General features: G+C 39.7%; 2 protein-coding genes across 4 annotated transcripts in view; both read left to right on the plus strand.

Moving 5' to 3' along the window:
* The window catches only part of ACMSD (aminocarboxymuconate semialdehyde decarboxylase), a 120305-nt gene extending 115298 nt beyond the window's left edge, over positions 1-5007 (plus strand). For both annotated transcript variants that reach the window (XM_049888961.1, XM_049888962.1), the window contains 2 exons: positions 1985-2083; positions 4945-5007. In XM_049888961.1, the coding sequence (XP_049744918.1) occupies positions 1985-2083; positions 4945-5007 (162 nt within the window). The remainder of the gene's footprint in view (positions 1-1984; positions 2084-4944) is intronic.
* A 12319-nt stretch (positions 5008-17326) lies between these two features.
* Positions 17327-18618, plus strand: LOC126078574 (heterogeneous nuclear ribonucleoprotein A3-like). 2 transcript variants are annotated; one of them, XM_049889218.1, is made up of 2 exons: positions 17327-17375; positions 17442-18618. In XM_049889218.1, exons 1-2 carry the CDS (start codon positions 17370-17372, stop codon positions 18501-18503), a joined length of 1068 nt encoding a protein of 355 aa, XP_049745175.1. In that variant the 5' UTR covers positions 17327-17369; the 3' UTR covers positions 18504-18618. The 2 variants fall into 2 exon arrangements, with proteins under 2 accessions (XP_049745175.1, XP_049745174.1); XM_049889217.1 differs by having other exon boundaries at positions 17330-18618.
* The last annotated feature ends 4216 nt before the right edge of the window (positions 18619-22834 follow it).

Below are 22834 nucleotides of genomic sequence, written 5' to 3' on the forward strand. Positions count from 1 at the left end.
ATAAAAAAAGTGTAGTACTTATTCATGCTACAACATGGATGAAACTTGGAAACATGCTAAATGAGAGAAGGCCACTGTCTTAGTCATCTAGTGCTGCTGTAACAGAGATACCACAAGTGGATACCTTTAACAAAGAGAAGGTTTTTGTCTTACAGTCCAGTAGGCTAGAAGTCCAAATCCAGGGTGCCAGCTCCAGGGGAAGGCTTTCTCTGTCTGTTGGCTCTGAAGGAAGGTCCTTGTCCTTCCCTTGGTCTAGGAGGCTCTCAGCCCAGGAACCTTAGCTGCTTTCTCAGTGGTATGAGGTCCCCCCGTCTTTCTGCTCACTTCTCTCTTTTATATCTCAAAAGAGGTTGGCCCAAGCCACTATCTAATCTTACAGGTCTCATCAGTATAACTGCTGCTAATCCATCTCATTATATGATAGCAATAGGATTTATAACACATCGGGAAATCACATCAGATGACAAAATGGGGGACAGTCATACAATACTGGGAATCATGGCCTAACCAAGTTGACAGACATTTTTGGAGGACACAATTCAATCCATGACAGCCACATATTGTATAATTCCACTCATATGAAATGTTCAGAATCAGCCATTCTATAGGCACAGAACGCAGATTAGTGTCTTCCAGGTGCTGAAGAAAGAAGGGAATGGGGAGTGACTGCTAATGGGCATGGGGTTTTATTTTGGGGTGATAAAAGTGTTCTAGAATTAGATAGTGGTGAAGGTTACACAACTTTGTAAATACACTAGAAACTACTGAATTGTGTACTTTAAAAGGGTGAATATTATGGTATGTGCATGTTATCTCAAAGAGAAAAAAAAAGGGGTTCGGTGGGGAGAGTTCTCCCCACCCCAACTTACAGCCCTTCTCCTGGGAAGCAACTAGTATTACTTGCTTTTTAGGTATCATTCCTGAGATATACTATAGATACACAAACATAAATTTTTGTGCCTTTGGGTCCCCTCTTAAAACCTTTTTTTCCCACTCTTTACAATACGATTTTGGGGTGTGTGATATATAGATATTTCCATGGGGCAGTTCACCTCTGTCCTATAGGGTCGCTATGAGTCGGAATCGACTCAATGGCACTGGGTTTTTGGGCATATATAGATAGATACTTCTCATTCTCACTTTAAGATATGCATAGTTTAGTTGGCCAGTCTTTTGATGTTACAGATAAGGCCGTAATTAATTTCCTCGCATATGTTTCCAGTACACATATGTGAATGGGGAATATCTCCAGAAGTAAAATTTCTGGTGCAAAGTTTGTTTTTCTTATTTTATTTTGATAGACTGCCAATATTGATTTAATGTCGCTCGTTTTCATTAGATTATGAGTTTCCTGATGACAGGGACTATGTCTGTTTTGTAGACCAGGGTACATCTAGATTTTGGCATATTGACTGACCTGCTGCTTCATATATCTGTAGACACCGATAAGGCTGTGTGCTCTGTTGCATAAAGTGTCAAATAGAAATGCAAAGCTACATCATTCAAAAAACAATGATTCGGCTGATAGAGCCAGGAATTGGTTTTGTGCTTGTTTTTTGACTTTTCATCCAGTTTTTTTATTTTTCAGTTTCAACTAGTAGCCTTTCAGAATTGGTGGGACCAATTGCAATAGTAATATTCTAAAAGGGATAGAATCCTTAATTTCATCTTAAGACATCAGTATGTTTTATTAACTAAATGCTTTCTAATATTTCAGTAGTCTGTATTTTAGTTACATAAATAAGTAAGGAAGGAGGACGGGGTTGATTTTCAACATTAAGAGACCTAATAGCGACACCTGCTGGGGAAAACATCACAATAAGTTTTGAATCCTTTAAATTTTAGATCGGTTCTATGTTTCTATTAATCAGGAAGAAATTTGTTATTTTACCATAGGAGTGCTTGTAATAAGTAAATATAATTAAGTTGAAGGTTCTTTCATGTTCTATAAAATTACAGATGAAAATATATTTTCTCTTTTTAGGACAAAGTTATTTTGGGAACTGATTATCCCTTTCCACTAGGTGAGCTGGAACCTGGGAAATTGATAGAGTCTATGGAAGCATTTGATGAAGAAACAAAGGTATATTATGCCTTTTACTTCACGGTCTTCTTCCTGAGTTTCCTGCTTTAATTGGGTTTGGTTTCAGAGTGCTTTGATAGGCGATCACAAAGAACACGGGAACCATTACATTTATTGTTCTTTGAAATGTTATTCTATCTCCAGAAATAGCTGAACTATTACAGGGCAAAGGAAAATTAAAAAGCCGATGGTTAATGAAATTGAGTCCTTTGAGTCAAGGAAAAAAAATAGTAACAATCATATTTACTATAAATATTTGTATCTTAGATGACTCATAAGACATATTTACTATAAATATTTGTATCTTAGATGACTCATAAGAATAATAATATCTAAGTTTTTCCTTTAATATTATTGTTACAAATCTACCACTCTCAAATGTTTCTGGTTATTTGGATATTAAAACTAAAATCTGGATCATCAGTGACCCAAGGAATCAAAACCCTCAAGTAAGTGGTTAGTTTTGTTTTGTTTGCATTTGACTTTAACAGTGGGTAAATGATACTGAGATGTGCTACAATGCTGCCATTACTGTTCTACCCCTTGGTTAGACGCAGTCTTCTCAGATTCCCTTCCCTTGCTACTTCCACACCCCCAGCCCCACCAAAAAGTCCAGGTTCTTCCTAAGGGTTTCGCCACCGATCATTACCAGGAATCAGGGGTGGCCAAAAAAGAAAACATGGTGATGTATAAACACTTAATAAATGTTAGGAAAGTCTTATTCATAATCCTTTTGCATAATTTTTGGCTTTCTTCTGAACTAGAATCTAAAATTTTCCCTGGACTCTAACTCTCTGCTTCAATCCTTGAAGATTAAAAAAAAAAAAAATTGCCATTGAGTCAACTACCCCTACAGAACAGAACAGAACTGCCCCATACGGTTTCCAAGAAGCAGCTGATGGATTTGAACTGCCGACCTTTTGGTTAGCAGCCAAATCCTTAACCACTGCGCCACCAGGGACACTGCTCACCAATTTTTTTTCTCAATAGGCTTGAACCACGTCAATAGATGCCAAGTAGAGTCCATTCTGATGTGTACTAAAAAAAACAAAACCAAAACCAAATGTGTTGCCGTAAAGTCAATCGTGACTCATAGAGACCCTAGAGAACAGAGTAGAACTGCCCCATGGGGTTTCCAAGGAGAGGCAGCCAAATGCTTAACCACTGAGCCATCAGAAATGTACTAGTTTCAAATTATTAACTGGGAAATCTCAGACTTTTTTATGTAGAAAGTGTCCCCTTTGGCACATAACCATCTTAAGGCACTAAAAATCTTAAATTCTGGAATGTTTATTGAACTAAGTAGGAAGCTGCATTAAGATTTTTCTTAGCTTTTTCTCACAACAAAGGTTGAAAATGAAAAACTTTCTATACAGTTAACCAAAATTAAACTGAAATCAGATTACTCTAAATATCCCAATTAAGACTTTAATGGAATAATAATTTTTATTATTCTATGCCTTTTATTATTATTATTATTGCTAACCAGAAGCCAGCAGTTCAAATCCACCAGGTGCTCCTTGGAAACTCTATGGGGCAGCTCTACTCTGTCCTATAGAGTCGCTTTGAGTTGGAATCAGCTCGACGGCAACGGGTTTATTATTTATTTGTATTTGTATATCACTTCCAAGTTTTCAATAAAGACTGCATAAAAATTATTTATGCGATCACGAATTCAAAATGACATTCTGTACAAGGTTACTCATTGTAACCATTGTTTGTAATAACAAAAGACTGAAAACAATCTACAGGAGAATAGTTAAATAAGTAACAATTTACCCATGCAATGGAATCTATTCAACCATAAAAAAAGAATTAGAATTAAATTTTCAAAATATATTATTAAGCTAAAAAAACAAACTGTAAAACAATGTACATAGTATAATTTGCTTTGTGTACAGTATATTAACCATGTTTTAAAATACTGTCGATATACCTGGGTAGCACAAATGGTTAAGCCCTGGACTATTAACCGAAAGTATGGTGGTTCAAATCCACCCCAGAGGCACCTTGCAAGTAAGGCCTGGTGATCTGCTACCACAAGGTCACGGCCTTGAAAACCCTGTGCAGTTGTTCTACTCTGCACACATGGGGTCGCCATGAGTCGGAATCCACTCGACAGCAACTAGCAACAATGACAAACCTAAGCGTGAGTAGGTGCTCGCCGTTGGCAGCTGTCGTGGAGGCCATTCTGACTCGCAGCAGCCCCATGTGTCACAGAGCAGAACTGTTCCAGAGGCTATCAGAAAGTTACCCCTCAACTCACTGGTGCTTTCTCTGTGGAGTTGATCTAGTCTTTAGCTGAGGCGAAGGCAGAGAAAAATTTAGGAGTCCTTTTTTCATGTGTACATTATATGAGATGTATAGATTTATACAATATTCTGAGACCCTTCAGCCATATCACCTCTCGTTCCAAAAGGGCTTTTATTCAGGTCCATTCAAAAGGACAACACATATGCCTAGAAGCGGGGGGGATGGCCAGGTGACTTCTGGGCACTGTTTCCAGCTCTTTGTTCCACAGGCCCAAACTACCACTTCTCTGTATTGTCTCTAAATAGTCCTTAAGACATATTGGAGGGTCCTCTAGAGGTTTCCAAAGAAAGCCATTTTCCTAAGAGGGCTCTCTCATTTATAAGTCTCTTCCCCACCCTTTACTATCAAGTTTCAGATTTAGATTTCAAATAGTGGGGCAAAACACAGGTCAAGAGGATTCTGGTAACAGCTTCATTGTTTAACCTGCTAATGTTTTTCTTTCATCTTAGGGAGTTGATTTTTTTCAAAACCCAGTAAATACTACACGATAAAGTACTTAAAAACAGCCCATAATGATTTAAAATAAAACCTTTCCTTTTCTTTTCCAGGATAAACTGAAAGCTGGAAATGCCCTAGCATTTTTGGGTCTTGAGAGAAAACAATTTGAATGACTGAATTTACTATAAACTTTCAAGAAGATATTCTATTTTTGTTTTAAAGTGTGTGTTGCATGCATTACTGAAAGCCTATTTTGAAATAGTTCACCCAGAAATAGAATATCCCCAAATATCCAAAATTATTCATAACTAAAATGATTCACAAGTGTTTTCATTCTGAAAAGCAGTACATTATTTCATCATGTGAATAAAAAGAATGATGTTTCCAGAAGCTTTTTAATTAGTGTGGCAGAAATGAAAAACAAAATGTCATTAGTGATACATATGGAGAAAGACCAAAACCAGATTCGTCCTAGAGGGCTCGGGTAGGTTATCTACGTTGCACAAATACATGTGAGCTGCACCCAAAATAACCTGTTTCAAATCATTTTTAACACTTTCCATTAGCCCAGAACTGACCAGGGAGAGCTTAGATTCCACAAAATAAATGACATACATATTCTATAACCTCAAGGAGCTAACAGTCCAGTTAACACAGTTAAGGAGGTAAGAAGACACATACTCATGGTATGATTACCAACACATACCGTGTGAGGGTCAAAAAAGAAGAATTCAGTTTAGGCTCAAACTGTTGGGCAGATTTTCACCGAAGGTGGAACGTGGACAGAGTACAGAAGGACGGATAAGTTTTCTTTAGGGTTGGAGAATGGGAAACAGGAAGGCAAAATTATACTATCACGTGCTGCAGACTAAATGACATCTACTCTGGAGAAAAGTTCAAGTCTATAAATTTACATTTACCAGAAGCCCTTTTAGTGTAAAATACTAAGCAGAATTTGTAAAGGTAGCTGCGGGAATTGGGAGGGCAGTACCAAGGCAGCCAGGTTCTCCTCACTTCACTGATGGCCCCAGTGGGCTGCTGAAAATGAGCGTGGTCCTTCGAGGGATGATGAGCATCTGTGGTCCATGTAAGTTTGCTGAAAACCAAAATCAAATATAATTTTTCAAAATTACTCTCTTACTTTGTATTCATTCACATTTCTTTTCCCCGAGTTGAGTATTGACATGCGATTTGTGCTAGACCTTCTCCAGAGTTGTTGTTGTTGTTAGATGCCATCGAGTCGGTTCCGACTCATAGCGACCCTATGCACAACAGAACGAAACCCTGCCCGGTCCTGCGCCATCCTTACAATCGTTATCTTGAGTTCATTGTTGCAGCCACTGTGTCAATCCACCTTGTTGAGGGTCTTCCTCTTTTTCGCTGACCCTGTACTCTGCCAAGCATGATGTCCTTCTCCAGGGACTTATCCCTCCTGACAACATGTCCAAAGTATGTAAGATGGAGTCTCGCCGTCCAAGACAGCTTTGTTCATCCTTTTGGCAGTACATGGTATATTCAATGTTCTTCGCCAACACCACAATTCAAAGGCGTCAACTCTTCTTTGGTCTTCCTTATTCATTGTCCAGCTTTCACATGCATATGATGTGATTGAAAATACCATGGCTCGGGTCAGGCTCACCTTAGTCTTCAGGGTGACATCTTTGCTCTTCAACACTTTGAAGAGGTCCTTTGCAGCAGATTTGCCCAATGAAATGCGTCTTTTGATTTCTTGACTGCTGCTTCCATGGCTGTTGATTGTGCATCCAAGTAAAATGAAATCCTTGACAACTTCAATCTTTTCTCCATTTATCGTGATGTTGCTCTTTGGTCCAGTTGTGAGGGTTTTTGTTTTCTCTATGTTGAGGTGCAATCCATACTGAAGGCTGTGGACTTTGATCTTCATTAGTAAGTACTTCAAGTCCTCTTCACTTTCAGCAAGGAAGGTTGTGTCATCTGCATAAAGCAGGTTGTTAATGAGTCTTCCTCCAATCCTGATGCCCTGTTCTTCTTCATATAGTCCAGCTTTTCGGATTATTTGTTCAGCATACAGATTAAATAGGTATGGTGAAAGAATACAACCCTGACGCACACCATTCCTGACTTTAAACCAATCAGGATCCCCTTGTTCTGTCCGAACAACTGCCTCTTGATCTATGTAAAGGTTCCTCATGAGCACAATTAAGTGTTCTGGAATTCCCATTCTTCGCAGTGTTATCCATAGTTTGTAATGATCCACACAGTCGAATGCCTTTGCATAGTTAATAAAACACAGGTAAACGTCATTCTGGTACTCTCTGCTTTCAGCCAGGATCCATTTGACATCGGCAATGACATCCCTGGTTCCACATCCTCTTCTGAAACCGGCCTGAATTTCTGGCAGTTCCCTGTCAATATACTGCTGCAGCTGTTTTTGAATGATCTTCGGCAAAATTTTGCTTGTGTGTGATATTAATGATATTGTTCTATAATTTCCACATTTGATTGGATCACCTTTCTTGGGAATAGGCATAAATATGGATCTCTCCTAGTCAGTTGGCCAGGAAGCTGTCTACCATATTTTCTTGGCATAGACGAGTGAGCACCTCCAGCACTGCATCTGTTTGTTGAAACATCTCAATTGATATTCCATCAATTCCTGGAGCCTTGTTTTTTGCCAATGCCTTCCGAGCAGCTTGGACTTCTTCCTTCAGTACCTTCGGTTCCTGATCATATGGCACCTCTTGAAATGGTTGAATATGAACTAATTCTTTTTGGTGTAATGACTCTGTGTATTCCTTCCATCTTCTTTTGATGCTTCCTGCATCATTTAGTATTTTCCAGAGTAAAGAGATCTAATTTTTGCTAAACTATGCCTATCCCATTACTTTCACTCTATTGAGCTCATTGCTCCATCTTTTTCTTGTCTCTCCTGTTGCTTTCTAGGACTTTACCCACTGTCTTAGCCTGGGATCTCTAGAGGAGCAAAACTAATGAAGCATATAGAGATATACAGAGAGAGAATTTACCTCAAGGAAATGACTCACACAGTTGTGGAGGCTGGCAAGTCCTAAATCCACAGGTCAGGTGTCAGGCTGAAGGCCTCTGCTGTCTCACAGGATTGTAGGGGTTGGTGAATCCAAAATCTACAGGTCAGGCAGTAGGCTTAAGTCCCAAGAACCAGAGGTCAGGCGACTAGATGAATGCAGAGTTGAGAAAAAGAACGAGATTTGCCATAACATCCATTTTATACTGGGGGCAGGCCACATCTCCAAGGAAACTTCCCTTTCAACTGACTGGCTGCTCACATCTGATCCCAAAATGGAAGGTGATCACAAAGTGTCTGCCAAACGACTGACGATCACAGCCTAGGCAAGGTGACACATAACAGTAACCATTACACCCACCTACCACTCTGTTTATTATGCCAATGAGCCTAAAGAGAAAAACAAAGTTGAACAAATCAGCTATTAATACGGCTTCATATATGTTGTTATTTTTTCCTTCCCCGTTAATTGAGGGAAATGTCTATTTTTTCAAATATTCTGTATTTAAGTACTTTTAACATAGTGCTTAATGACTGTTTTTTATTATAGAAAGTAACCTGATCACTCCGTTCAATATTATATACACACATACATACATACATATTGTGTGTGTGCATTCATATTCACAGAGTGTTTTCTCTATGCCAGGGCTGTTCCAGAAGTAAACAAAAAGGAAAAGATTCCTTCAACAATGAACTTTACAAAGTTGAATGACCTTTACTTCAATGAGCATACAAAGATTCTTTCTTCAATGGGGAGAGGGGAACATAAATGAAGAAAGAAGAAAGAGAAGAAGAAATGAAGGAAGGGAGGACATTTTTCTTATACTGATAAATATTATGAAGAAATTAAAACAAGAAACTGTGATAGTGCCTGGGGGAAGCATGAGAAGTAAAATAGTAAATTGTGGAGGCAGAGAAAGCCTTTTTAAAGAGGACATTGAAAACAATTTTTTTTTAATAAATAAACAAGGTTTTGAACTAAGACATGAATGATGGCCATGGGAAAGAGCCTTCCAGGCAAAATGCAAAGGCTCTGAGGCAGGAAAGAGCTAGTAAGCAAGGGAGACAGAGGTAGGAGACAAAACCAGAAAGCTTGGTCAGATCAGTAGCTCATTGTCAAGAGTTTAGATTTTTATATTTTGTCTCATAGGAAGCCATGGAGGATTTTAAACTGATCTGTGACATGCTCTGACTTTTTTTTTTAATGATGTTAGTAGCTATATAAAGAATTATTACAAGATGGTCAAAAATGGAAGTAGGGAAATTAGCTAGGCAAGTAATAATAATGACTTGAGCAAAAGTAGTAGAATTGGGACGGTGAGATGTGGTGGTAGGTGGAGTCAACAGCACTTGATGAATGTGAGGGAGACAGGAGATATAGTAAAGCTGACTCCTTGGTATATGTACGTGTGTGTGTGCCCACGTGCATATTGCAGTTTATTCAACCAATTTCCTACACTTGGATATGCAAATAATTCCCCATATTTTGCAATTACAAATAATGCTGCAATAAAATTAGATTCATTTCCCACATCATACATAAGGACAAACTCCAACTCCAAACGGATTTGAGATTGAACTGTGAAAAATACAATCATGTAGGTACTAGAAGGAAACACAAGTAAATTTCTCTTTAATCTGGGTGTAGTGAACAGCTTTCTAGGCACATAATCCTGGGGACATTTAGACTTTCATATGTATTTATTGGTAGTAAACTCATTCACATATTAAACATAAACCCGTTGCCAACGAGTCAATTCTGACTCACAGCGACCCTATAGGACAGAGTCGAAATGCCCCCATAGGGTTCCAAGACTATAAATCTTTATAGAAGCAGACTACTACAACTTTCCCCCATGGAGCAGCTGTGGGTTCAAACCACCGACCTTCTGGTTAGCAGCCAAGCACTTAACCACTGTGTCACCAGGGCTCCACATTACACATAGACGCCTCATTCCCAACTTTTTACTTGAGCAGCTGGGTAGATTTATTACCATTTACCATTATGAAGAAGACTATGAAGGGAACAGGCTTGGGAGGGGACCGAATCAACAGTTTTGTTGTTGGACTTGTATTTCAGACATTTAACAGGCATTTAAGCAGGAATGTCCAGTAGGCAGCCGGGTATACTAGTCTGGAGAGCTCAGGAGAAAGGTTGGGAACAGCTCATCAATGTACAGAAGGTATTTTAAAAAATGCGATTAGATGAAATCACCTGGAGAAAAGCAGCAGCAGAGAACCAGATGGACCCAGGATTGATTCCTCGGACTCCCCAGCACTGAGAGGTCAAAAGGCAAAGACAGAGTTGGACATTAAGTAGTGAGGTAGGAGGAAAATCAGGAAAACTTGTATCCAGAAGTCAAAAGAAGACAATGTTTCAAGAAGTCCTAACAGCTTTATACATAAAACCAAAACTACCATATTATGGTGTATAAAGGCCCCAACTGTAAATCAATCCTTTTATCCCAAAATTCAGCTCCACTTTCTACGCTCTCATTGCTCATTAATGGCATCGCCCCTTACCTTAATCCTCTCCTTCATCGATAGCAAATTTGTCATTAAATTCAATAGATTCTACACTTTCTTATCTTTCATTTTTTGTCTATTCTTTCTCCCTTATAACTTCTAAATAAATTCATATTCTCCTCTCCCATCATCACTATAATAATCTTATTTGTACCCCTGCCTCTGGGCTTATTCTGGTACAATCCATCCTTCACCCTGCTGCCAAAGAAAAATTTCCAAAGTATTTATCTAATTACATTGCTCTCTTTCTCTCTTAAAATTCCTCAGGACCTAAAGTTATGGCTTCTAGGCTTTGGGAGTTCACTGATCAGTGACATTTTTAAAAGGGGCAGGTACTGACAAAGATTGCTAACTTCTGATTTTGACAAACAAGGACATTTTTTAAAAATCAACTGTCACAATCAATAGAAAGACATTTTACATTAAGGACATTTTATTATAAAAAATGCAGTTACATCATAATCTCAGGATAAAGGATTGTCCATTTAATTGAATAAATTTAACTTTTTATGCAACTCAATTATCCTTCCATTTCTCCTTCTGCTGTGATCTTAATTATATCTTCGTCTTCTATCTTCATAACCTCTAGCCTAAGATGAAGCCCAAACTCCTCAGCACAATCTGCAAGCCTTTCATGATCTGATCTCCCCAAAGTGATATGTAGTGTTTCACATCCTGCCTTACTTAGTTTTCCTCATTTGTCCTTTAAAATTAAACCAAAATATACCCTCTCAACGAAGATGTTCTGACACATACCAGAGTAGTGAATTCTTTCTGTCATCACTGCCATCCGTAAATACCTCTAACACAGCACCTCTATCATTTTGAATTGCAATTGCTTTTTCCACTGGCCTGGGACTTCCCTGAGAGCAGGACATATGTTTTCAATCACTCACTAATTCAACGGTATTTATTAGGGACCTATTATGTGCCAAGAACTATGCTAGGTGCTGGGATAGAGCAAAAAAAAAACAAACATGTTTCCTGCCATCAGTGGTGTTTATAATCTAGTTAAGGAGACAGGTATCCAGGCATCAAATAAGCAAGCAAATGAATATAAAATTGCTGCTATGACAAGAGCTACAAAGGAGAGGCACACGGTATATAGAGAGCTTATGAGGCTTCGTCAGAAAGTTGGGGAAAGACTTTTCAGAAGAAGTGTGGCTGAGATCTGAAGAGCAAACAAGAGCAAAAAGGTCCAGAGGCAAAGAAGAGTATTCTAGTCAGAGGGAATGGCATAAATGAAAGAAACCCTTCTGGCAGGAGAGACACTGCAAGAAAGAAGACCACTGGGCCTAGACATGAGAAAACAAGATTTTCATGGTATAAAGTGGCAAATCATACGGTGCCATAAATCAGTTGAATAATTTTGTCTATCTGAAAAGCAATGAGAAGGATTTTAAGTAGAGGATGACATAACTGTAGTTGAGCACACTGACTGTTTTGAACTGAAAGGTGGCAACAGCTTGAAGAGGAATTTAAGAGGAATAGCTTGGATCAAAGTGCTGCTGGTGGTGGTGGTGCTGGTGGTGAAGAAAAATGTAGACTCCAGAGATAATAAGGAGGGTCAACTGAGAGGCCTTGGTGATGGTTTAAATAATGGGAGGTGAGGTTTAGAGAGATAACAAAGACGACTTTCAGTTTCTGACCTGTGAAACTGAACTAATAGTGGTGCCATTTATCCAAGAGGCACAGAAAGAAGGCCAGGTTTGTTGGGTAGGATCATGAGTTAAGTTTTGGACATACTGAATTTTAATACCTTTGAGACATACAAAAGGGAAGGTCACGTATGCAGACCTATACAATTTTAATTCCCTAGCATGTAGTAACATCTCCATAAATATCTGTTGAACAGATAAATACTAAATTCCTTACATAAAAACAGAGCTTCCTAAAACGAGCAAAGAAAGGAGCTAGAAGCCAGTCCTAACTGGGTGTGTGGGGAATTCATGTAATTCTAAGTGAAACCCAAATTGCTAGGCCTCACAAACTTGTAACTATTCACAATGGCTTGAGTTCTTACTATCCTGGTGGTAACCCCTCTGCACAATGCCTCCTCCGCTATTATTTCTGGACTTCCCCAAAGGAATATCTAATATTTGCTCACAAACCAATCTAACAGTGTCCATGACAAGGTAACTATCTGGTGATAGGTGACACTCTCTTGATGCCATTAGCAGCTGTACAAGGTTCTGGGCAAAGGTTAAGAGAATAGCCTTAGTACCATATATGACCACCTGGCCCTGGAACAACACTGCTCACCACCATAGTGTCACAAAGGCTCTCAGGAAAATCACCTTTTCGGCTTTCTCTTTATCTAATACAAGTACTTCTCCAAAATATACCCCTTGTGGGTGGGGGGAATCTCACCACAACCAGATTCCAAAGAAACAAACACCAGTTCATAGCCATCCAAGTACTTCTATCTTTCCCTTTGATAGTACCTTCCCTCCATCTCCCCTGAAAAGGGGGCCAGCTCTCACTCAACTCAATTTATATTATTCAACCTGAAAAACCTGTGTTCAAAGTAATCACTGAAAAGTAACCTCATCAAGATAAGTATCAGCTTCACTGCTGTTAGGTGCCGTGAGTCATGTCCAACTCATATCACCCCTTTGTGTGACAGAACAAAACATTGCCTGTCCTGCACCATTCTCACGATATTAGGTGTGTTTGAGCTCACTGTTGCAGTCACTGTGTCAATCCACCTTGTTGAGGGTCTTCCTCTTTTTTGCTGACCCTGTACTAAGCATGATGTCCTTCTCCAAGGATTAGTCCCTCCTGAAAATATGTCCAAAGTAAGCCAAACAAAGTCTCACCATCCTCATAAGGAGCATTCTGGCTGTACTTCCTCCAAGACAGTTTTACATCTGTTTAAATAGACCGTTCTGAAGAATTTTTCCAAATCAAAATTGAACAAAGGCACTCTGTCCCTCCTACCCTGCCTGGCCCAATTTCAACCTACCCCTCCCTAGCCCACTCTTGTATACCCCAGTACTTCACTCCCTCTCCCACATGTGCCCGACCTCTACCCACCCCAGCCCAGCTCACTCACATGCATGACAGCACTCCATTCCCTCACCCCAGCCCAACTCCAACCACCCCTGCCTAGCCCGTTCACACAAGCCCCAGCACTTCATCTTGGCCTGACCTCTGACCTCTGCCTTCCCCTTCATAACCTACTCACACACATCCCAGCACTCCACTCCTCTGCCCCAGCCCAAACTCCACCTGCACCTACCCACTCCACCCATGCAGCCCCAGCATTCCTCCCATGCACCCAGCCCAACCTCCACCTGCCCCAGCTCACCAGCCATGCTCAGTGCTCCATTCCCCCTCCCTGGCCTGATGTCCACCTGGCCCTGCCTGGCCTGCCCTTGTGTACCTGGTGCACAGCCCACCCCAACTCCGCCTGGCCCATGGCCTGTCCTGCTCCACAGGGGCTGAAGTAGACATTTGTGCCAAAGCGCAGGGACTGCACTCTCCCTAAAAGTTGTGAAGGGATCCTGATCACCTGACATCTGGTGGTTCACATCAGGAAGGGACCTGCTCTTGCACCTCCACACAACCCTCTAAAGGAAGTCATACACACCTAATGCCATTGGATCCCCAGGTGTGTGTGGCACACCACGCTTGTCAGTGAAGACAACAAGACAACCATCAGCACCAAAGTCATACACAGGCCAATAACACAAAACAACAATTAAAACAATACATATAAAAGGAAGCAACCCAAAGAAAAAGAAAGAGGCTAAGCCCCTGATACATCAAAATAAAAGCAAAACAAACAAAAAACCAAACACATGATCTAAAAATATATATACATAAATAAACAGAATAAAATCCTTAATGCCTCAAAGACAACAGTCAATTACAAATTGCAGGCAAAAATGGCTAAACAAACACAATAATGTGACAGAAACGGTCGATGAAGAAGAACACGTAATAGATCTGCCAGACAGAGAATTCAAAATGCTACTATTAAGACTGTACAAAGATCCAGGAAAAAGACTAAAAGAATTCAGGAAAATAATACAAGAACAAAATGCCAAATTAAATAGAGAAATACCTAAGAAAACAGAAATTAGAAATTCAGAAGCTTAACACTATAATAACAGAAACAACCCAATGGAAAGACATAGAGGTAGAATTGAAACAACGAAAAGAAGAATCAGTGAAATACAGGACAAAATTTTTTTTTCTTTTTTTTTTATTATTGTACTTTAGATGGTTTACAGGACAAACTAGCTTCTCGCTAAACACTTAGTATATATATCGTTTTGTGACATTGGTTACCAAACATGTTAACTCTCCCCTTCTTGACTTTGGATTCCCTATTACCAGCTTTTCTGTCCCCTCCTGCCTTCTAGTCTTTACCCCTGGGTTGGTGTGTCCTTTTAGTCTCCTTTGGTTTTATGTGCCTGTCTAACCTTTGGCTGAAGTGTGAACCTCAGAAGTGACTTCATTACTGAGCTAAAAGTGTATCCAGGGCCATACTCCCAGGGTTTCTCCAGTCTCTGTCTTTTTTGTGTGTGTCTCTGTGCATTCGAATTTTGTTCTACATTTTTTTCCAGCTGTGTCTTGGACCCTTTATTGTGATCCCTGTCAGAGCAATTGGTGGTGGTAGCTGGGCAGCATCCAGCTGTGCTAGACTCAGTCTGGTGGAGGTTGTGCTACTTGTGGTCCATCAGTCATTTGGACTAATCTTCCCCTTGTGTCTTTGGTTTTCTTCATTTTCCCTTGATCCACACGGAGTAAGGGCAGTGGAGTATCTTAGATGGCCACTCAGAAGCTTTTAAGACCCCAGGCACTTACTCACCAAAATAGAAAGTAGAACATTTTCTTTATAAAGTATGTTGAACTAGCTGTTCCCTGAGACCGTTGGTCCCCACAGCCCTCAGCCCAGTAATTTGGTCCCTCAGGAAGATTGGAAGTGTCTATGGAGCTTCCATCACCTTGCCATGAGCAAGTTGTGTATTGTGTAGTGTCTTACCCTTCACCAAAGTTACCACTTATCTATTTTTATTTTTTTTATTGTGCTTTAAGTGAAAGTTTACAGTTCAAGCTAGTTTCTCATGCAAAAATTTATACACACATTGTTATGTGACCCCAGCTGCTCTCCCTAAAATGTGACAGCACACTCTTCCTTCCCACCCCGGATTTCCACTGTCCATTCAATCAGGTCCTGTCCCTTTTTGCCTTCTCATCTGGCCTCCAGACAGGAGCTGCTCATTTAGTCTCATGTTTCTACTTGAGCCCCCCATGTGTCTGTCAGTTTGTCATACGGTGGGAGTTTGCCTGTTGCTGTGATGCTGGAAGCTATGCCACCGGTATTCAGATACCAGCAGGGTCACCTATGGACGAGAGGTTTCAGATGAGCTTCCAGACTAAGACAGACGAGGAAGAAGGACCTGGCAGTCTACTTCTGAAAAGCATTGGCCAGTGAAAACCTTACGAATAGCAGCGGAACACTGCCTGACATAGTGCTGGAAGATGAGGCCCCCAGGTTGGAAGACACTCAAAAGATGACTGGGGAAGAGCTGCCTCTTCAAAGTAGAGTCAACCTTAATGATGTGGATGGAGTAAAGCTTTCGGGACCTTCATTTGCTGATGTGGCACGACTCAAAATGAGAAGAAACAGCCGCAAACATCCATTAATAATCAGAGCCTGGAATGTATGAAAGTATGAATCTAGGAAAATTGAAAATCATCAAAAATTAAATGGAACACATAAACATCGATATCCTAGGCGTTAGTGAGCTGAAATGGACTGGTATTGGCCATTTAGAATCTGACAATCATATAGTCTACTATGCTGGGAATGACAACTTGAAGAGGAATGGTGTTGCATTCATCATCAAAAAGAACATTTCAAGATCTATCCTGAAGTACAACGCTGTCAGTGATAGGATTTTTTATAAGGAAGACCAGTTAATACAACTATTATTCAAATTTACACACCAACCACTAGGGCCAAAGATGAAGAAATAGAAGATTTTTATCAGTTGCTACAGTCTGAAATTGATCAAACATGCAATCAAGATGCATTGATAATTACTGGCGATTGGAATGTGAAAGTTGGAAACAAAGAAGAAAGATCAGTAGTTGGAAAATATGGCCTCGGTGATAGAAATAATGCCGGAGATCAAATGATAGAATTTTGCAAGACCAACGACTTCTTCATTGGAAATACCTTCTTCCACCAGCATAAACAGTGACTATACACATGGACCTCACCAGATGGAACACACAGGAATCAAATTGACTACATCTGTGGAAAGAGATGATGGGAAAGCTCAATATCATCAGTCAGAACAAGGCCAGGGGCTGACTGTGGAACAAACCATCAATTGCTCATATGCAAGTTCAAGCTGAAACTGAAGAAAATCAGAACAAGTCCACAAGAGCCAAAATATGACCTTGAGTACATCCCACCCAAATTTAGAGACCATCTCAAGAATAGATTTGATGCACTGAACACTAGTGACATTAGCCATTAGAGAGATGCAAATGAAAACAATGATGAGATACCACCTCAACCCTGCTAAAATGGCACTGATTTAAAAAAACAGTAAACGACAAATGCTGGTGAGGATATGGGGAGATTGGAACCCTTATCCACTGCGGGTGGAATTGTAAAATGGTACAACCACTGTGGAAAACAGTATGGCACTTGCCTAAAAAACTAGAAGTAGAACTACCTTGGGATCCAGCAATCCCACTGCTAAGTATATACACTAGAAATCTAATACTGAAGACACAATCAGACATACACACACCTATGTTCATTGCAGCACTATTTACAATAGCAAAAAGATGGAAACAACCTAAGTGCTCATCAATGGATAAATGCATAAACAAAATGTGGTACCTACATACAATGGAATACTATGCAGCCATAAAGAATAATGATGATTTCTCAAAATATATGAACCTGGGGTCTCATACTGAACCCGAGTTGGAAGAGGCGAGTCCGGTCTCAAAATGGAGGTAAAACCGCCGCCCGGTCGCCCCCAGCCCGACTCCGGCCGTCGCCGTCGCCGCCGGGGGGAGGAGGGCCATGATCCAAAGGAACCAGAGCAGTTGCGAAAACTGTTTATTGGTGGCCTGAGCTTTGAAACTACAGATGATAGTTTAAGAGAACATTTTGAGAAATGGGGCACACTCACAGATTGTGTGGTGATGAGAGACCCCCAAACAAAACGTTCCAGAGGCTTTGGTTTTGTGACTTACTCTTGTGTTGAAGAGGTGGATGCAGCAATGTGTGCGCGACCACACAAGGTTGATGGTCGTGTAGTGGAACCAAAGAGAGCTGTTTCTAGAGAGGATTCTGTAAAGCCTGGTGCCCATCTAACAGTGAAGAAGATTTTTGTTGGTGGCATTAAAGAAGATACAGAAGAATATAATTTGAGAGACTACTTTCAAAAGTATGGCAAGATTGAAACCATAGAAGTAATGGAAGACAGGCAGAGTGGAAAAAAGAGAGGATTTGCTTTTGTAACTTTTGATGATCATGATACAGTTGATAAAATTGTTGTTCAGAAATACCACACTATTAATGGGCACAATTGTGAAGTGAAAAAGGCCCTTTCTAAACAAGAGATGCAGTCTGCTGGATCACAACGAGGTCGTGGAGGTGGATCTGGCAACTTTATGGGTCGTGGAGGAAACTTTGGAGGTGGTGGAGGGAACTTTGGCCGTGGTGGAAACTTCGGTGGAAGAGGAGGCTATGGTGGTGGAGGTGGTGGCAGCAGAGGTAGTTATGGAGGAGGCGATGGGGGATATAATGGATTTGGAGGTGATGGTGGCAACTATGGCGGTGGTCCTGGTTATAGTAGTAGAGGGGGCTATGGTGGTGGACCAGGATATGGAAACCAAGGTGGTGGATATGGTGGCGGTGGTGGAGGATATGATGGTTACAATGAAGGAGGAAATTTTGGCGGTGGTAACTATGGTGGTGGAAACTATAATGATTTTGGAAATTATAGTGGACAACAACAATCAAATTATGGACCCATGAAGGGGGGCAGTTTTGGTGGAAGAAGCTCGGGCAGTCCTTATGGAGGTGGTTATGGATCTGGTGGTGGAAGTGGTGGATATGGTAGCAGGAGGTTCTAAAAATTCAACAGAAAAGGGCTACAGTTCTTAGCAGGAGAGAGAGCGAGGAGTTGTCAGGAAAGCTGCAGGTTACTTTGAGACAGTCGTCCCAAATGCATTAGAGGAACTGTAAAAATCTGCCACAGAAGGAACGATGATCCATAGTCAGAAAAGTTACTGCAGCTTAAACAGGAAACCCTTCTTGTTCAGGACTGTCATAGCCACAGTTTGCAAAAGTGCAGCTATTGATTAATGCAATGTAGTGTCAATTAGATGTACATTCCTGAGGTCTTCTATCTGTTGTAGCTTTGTCTTTTTCTTTTTCTTTTCATTACATCAGGTATATTGCCCTGTAAATTGTGGTAGTGGTACCAGGAATAAAAAATTAAGGAATTTTTAACTTTTCAAAAAAAAAAAAAATATATATGAACCTGGAGGACACTGTGCTGCGTGAAATAAGTCAATCACAAAAGAACAAATACTGTATGATCTCACTATTATAAAAAGACAAGAATAGGTATATACACTGAAACCAACAATACACTGGTGGTTACCAGGGATAGGTTTGCGGCAGGAGTGAGGATCAATCTCTAGATAGTAGACACATTATTTTTGGTGATGGGAAATACAACACCAAATGTGGGTGAAGTGTGCACAGCTTGACTAAGGTAAATGATGTCACTAAAAAGTACACAAGAAAAAATGACATTTTTGTCAATGCTATGAAATACACAACTGTGCATCAAAAACTAAAAATAGGGGTGTGGTTAGTTGTGTACTTCTGTAAGTATGGACACGTGGGCATATATGCATCTATATGCAGATTTTTTTTCCTAGTCTTGAGGTTGTCTTTTTACTATTTTGATAAAGTCTTTAGATGTAAAGAAGTATTTAATTTTTATGAGGTCCCAGTTATCTAACTTGACTTTTGCTGTTTGTTATATATATGTAAGTGTATGCAGCCATATATATACAAATACACAATAAATCACATAGGGAGCACAAACACAGATACTCTTTAGACTTAACTGAACACCTCGAAGATTGGTTTATGGGGACTGAAGGCTTAAGACCATATGCTCGTGGGACAACTCAGTCAATTAGCATAAAATAGTACATAAAGTTTACGTGCTACATCCTAGTTTGGTGAGTAGCATCTGGAGTCTTAAAAGCTTTCGAGTGTCCATCTAAGATTCAGCTATTGGTCTCTATACATCTAGAGTAAAAAAGAAAGAAGGAAATCAAAGACTTAGAAAAGAAACTAGTCCATAGGACTAATAGTCTACATGAACCTCATCTACCCTGAGACCAGAAGAACTAGGTGGTGCCTGGCTACCATTACTGACTGTTCTAATCAGGAACACAATTGATGGATTCTGACAGAATGGAAGCAAAATGTGAAAGAGAACTCAAATTCTTAAAGTCCAGACTTACTGGACTGGTTCAGACTGGAAGACTCCTCAAGACTATTGCCCTGAGGTGCTCTCTAAACCTTGAACCAAAACTACTCCATGAGGTAATCTTTTAGCTAAATAACAGATCGGCTCATAAAATAAATGATACCATCCATGAGTACTGTGCTCCTTTAAAAAATCTATATCAGACCAAATGGTCAACATTTACCGAAAAGCCAAGTAAGGGGCAGGGAAACTACATTCTGGAACAACCAGAACAAAGTAATGAGAAATTTGACACACTGAAAAATGTAAACAATGTCACAGAACAAATTGTACAGAGGTTGTTAAATGGGAACCTAACTTGCCATGTGAACTTTCACAGAAAACACAGTATTTTAACTTAAAAAATTGAACAAAAGTGAATTTTAATTTCCATTTTTAAGTATAAAAAACTACTCACAACTTAAAAAATTTTAAGTGTTTTTGAAAAAGTCAACACATACACATTAAAAAAAAAGGAAACAGATCAAGTTCAAATCATTCAGTCTCCCAGTCTCCACCTCCAGAAGGAACCAATTTTGTTTTTTGTATATTCTTGCAAAGATAACATATGATTTTAAAACTACTTACATGTTTACTGTATTTTTTTTCATTTTACTCAAACAGTAGCATCTTACTGTTTTTTCCCCCCCTACTAAATACTTTGGTGGTAATTCCACTTATCAACTGCCTCCTTTCTAATCACTGACTATTGCATAGATGTACCATAATTATTCAACCCTGAATTCACGGACATTCACGTTTCCAGTCTTTCACAATTATAAAATACTGCCGAGAACACCCTTACGACATATGATGTTGAGCTCTTTTCATAGTTGTACAGATGGTTGTCACCTGTATAATCTTTGGTGAGGCATCTGATCAAATCTTTTGTCCACATTTTGTCTTCTTCTTTAAAGTTTAAGAGTTCCTTGTGTATTTTTGGATACAAGTCCTTTATCAGCTATGTGTTTGCAAGTATTTTCTCCCAGTCTATACCTTGCCTTTTCATTCTCCTAAGAGCATCTTTCCTAGACCATAAGTTTTTAATTTTAATAAAGTCCAAGTTATCAATTTTTTCCTTCACAGGTCATGCTTTTGGTCTTTTAGCTAAAAACTCGTTACCAAACCCAAGGTCACCTAAATTTTCTCCTATGTTATCCTTTAAGGATTCAGTTTTGTGTTTTACATTTTGAGTTAATTTTTGTGAAAGGTATACATTCATTTTTTTTGTTGTTATTGCATGTGGATGTCCAGTTGCTCTAGCAAGACTATTCTTTCTCCATTTAACTGCCTTTGCCCGTTTGGCAAGTACAGTTGACTATAATTAAAAAAAAAAAAAAAAAATTGTGTGGGTCTATTTCTGGGCTCTCTACTTAGTTCCATGAATCCCTGAGTCTATTCTTTGGCCAACACTATACCGTCTTACTGTAGCTCTGAAGTGAGGTAATGTCAGCCCAACTTTCTTCTTCCGTGTTGTGTTGGCTACTCTAGGTCTTTTACCTTCTCATATAAACTTTAGGATCAATTTGTGCATACCCATAAAATAGCTTGCTGGAATTCTGAGTGGGATTGTGTTCAGTCTATAGATCAAGTTAGGAAGAATAGTGAGTCTTCTAATTCATAATCCCAGAATATAGCTTCATTTGTTTCGATGATTTGATTTCTCTCATCAGAGTTTTACAGTTTTCCATATATACACCCTGTACATATATTAGATTCACACCTAAGTATTCCATTTTTTTTAGAACTATTTTAAATGGTATGGTGTTTTTACTTGCAAACTCCAATTAGTCATTGCTGGTATATAGTAAAGCTTTTGTATATTAACCTTGTATTCAATGACGTTGCTATAATCACTTATCAGTTCCACAGCTTTTTTGCTAGTATTTTGAGATTTTTCTACCCAGTTATGCCATCTGCAAACAAAGTTATACTTTTTTTTCCTTCCCAGTCTTTATTTTATTTCTTTATTTATTCTTATTCCAACAGCTAGGACTGTTAGTACAATGTAGAAAGGAGTCGTGAGAGGGGAACATCCTTGCCTTGTTCTGGATCTTAAGGAAAAACCTAGTTCCTCATCACTGAGTATGATATTAACCGTAGATTTTTGTACATGTTCTTTACAAAGTTAAGGAAGTTTCCCCCATTCCTAGTTTGCTGGGAGTTTTTATCACGAGGGGGTGTTAGAAAGTGACACTTTTAAACCTTGCTTTAAGTCAATCGACCCTGGAACTTCTAAGCAGCTTAAGAAGTGAGGCAAGCAAGGCAGGTAAGAAATTACTTGAACAGTTGTTCATGATGACTGTCCACTACGACCAAATCAATAGATCCTGTAGTGCAATTAGGGGAGGCAGCGCCAAGATAGAACAGTATGCTGAGCACAGGAACCCCAAAACAGAAATTACAAAATCCTGGAGCTTTACTCACGAACTTACAAGTAACGTTACTTGCCTTTTAGAGGTATGTCTGCTTGTACTGTTACCTTTGGCAAATAGTTAAAATTTTAAACTTTATTCACACACAGTAGGCCCTGGGAGTCCCAGAATGGAGCTCTGTGGCATTTTCTTCCAGGAAGAGGTGAAGGGATTAATCAGTAGGCTATGTGGGGCGTTACTGTATCAAATGCTAACGACAAAATTTTCACTCAGTTCTCCCTGCACTGTCTGCCTCTCTCTAGCCTTCTCTAACACAAACTATTACTGTTGTTAGGTGCCGCGAAGTCGGTTCCGACTCATAGCGACCCTGTATATTACAGAACTAAACACTGCCCTGGCCCGCGCTATTCTCAATGTTGCTAGGTTTGAGCATCCCCAGTCTGGAATAAGACCTAGTTTACAGTCTCGACTCCTCCGCTTACTAACTGAATAACCTTTGGCAAGTAAAATAAAGCCACCACCTGCGTGGTTGTGGGAT

Source organism: Elephas maximus, chromosome 6, assembly GCF_024166365.1.
Source record: "Elephas maximus indicus isolate mEleMax1 chromosome 6, mEleMax1 primary haplotype, whole genome shotgun sequence".
NCBI lineage: Eukaryota > Metazoa > Chordata > Mammalia > Proboscidea > Elephantidae > Elephas > Elephas maximus.

Bases quoted from the DNA above. Each gene is read 5' to 3' on its own strand.
- LOC126078574 (XM_049889217.1), top strand. From the start codon at position 17,370: ATGGAGGTAAAACCGCCGCCCGGTCGCCCCCAGCCCGACTCCGGCCGT.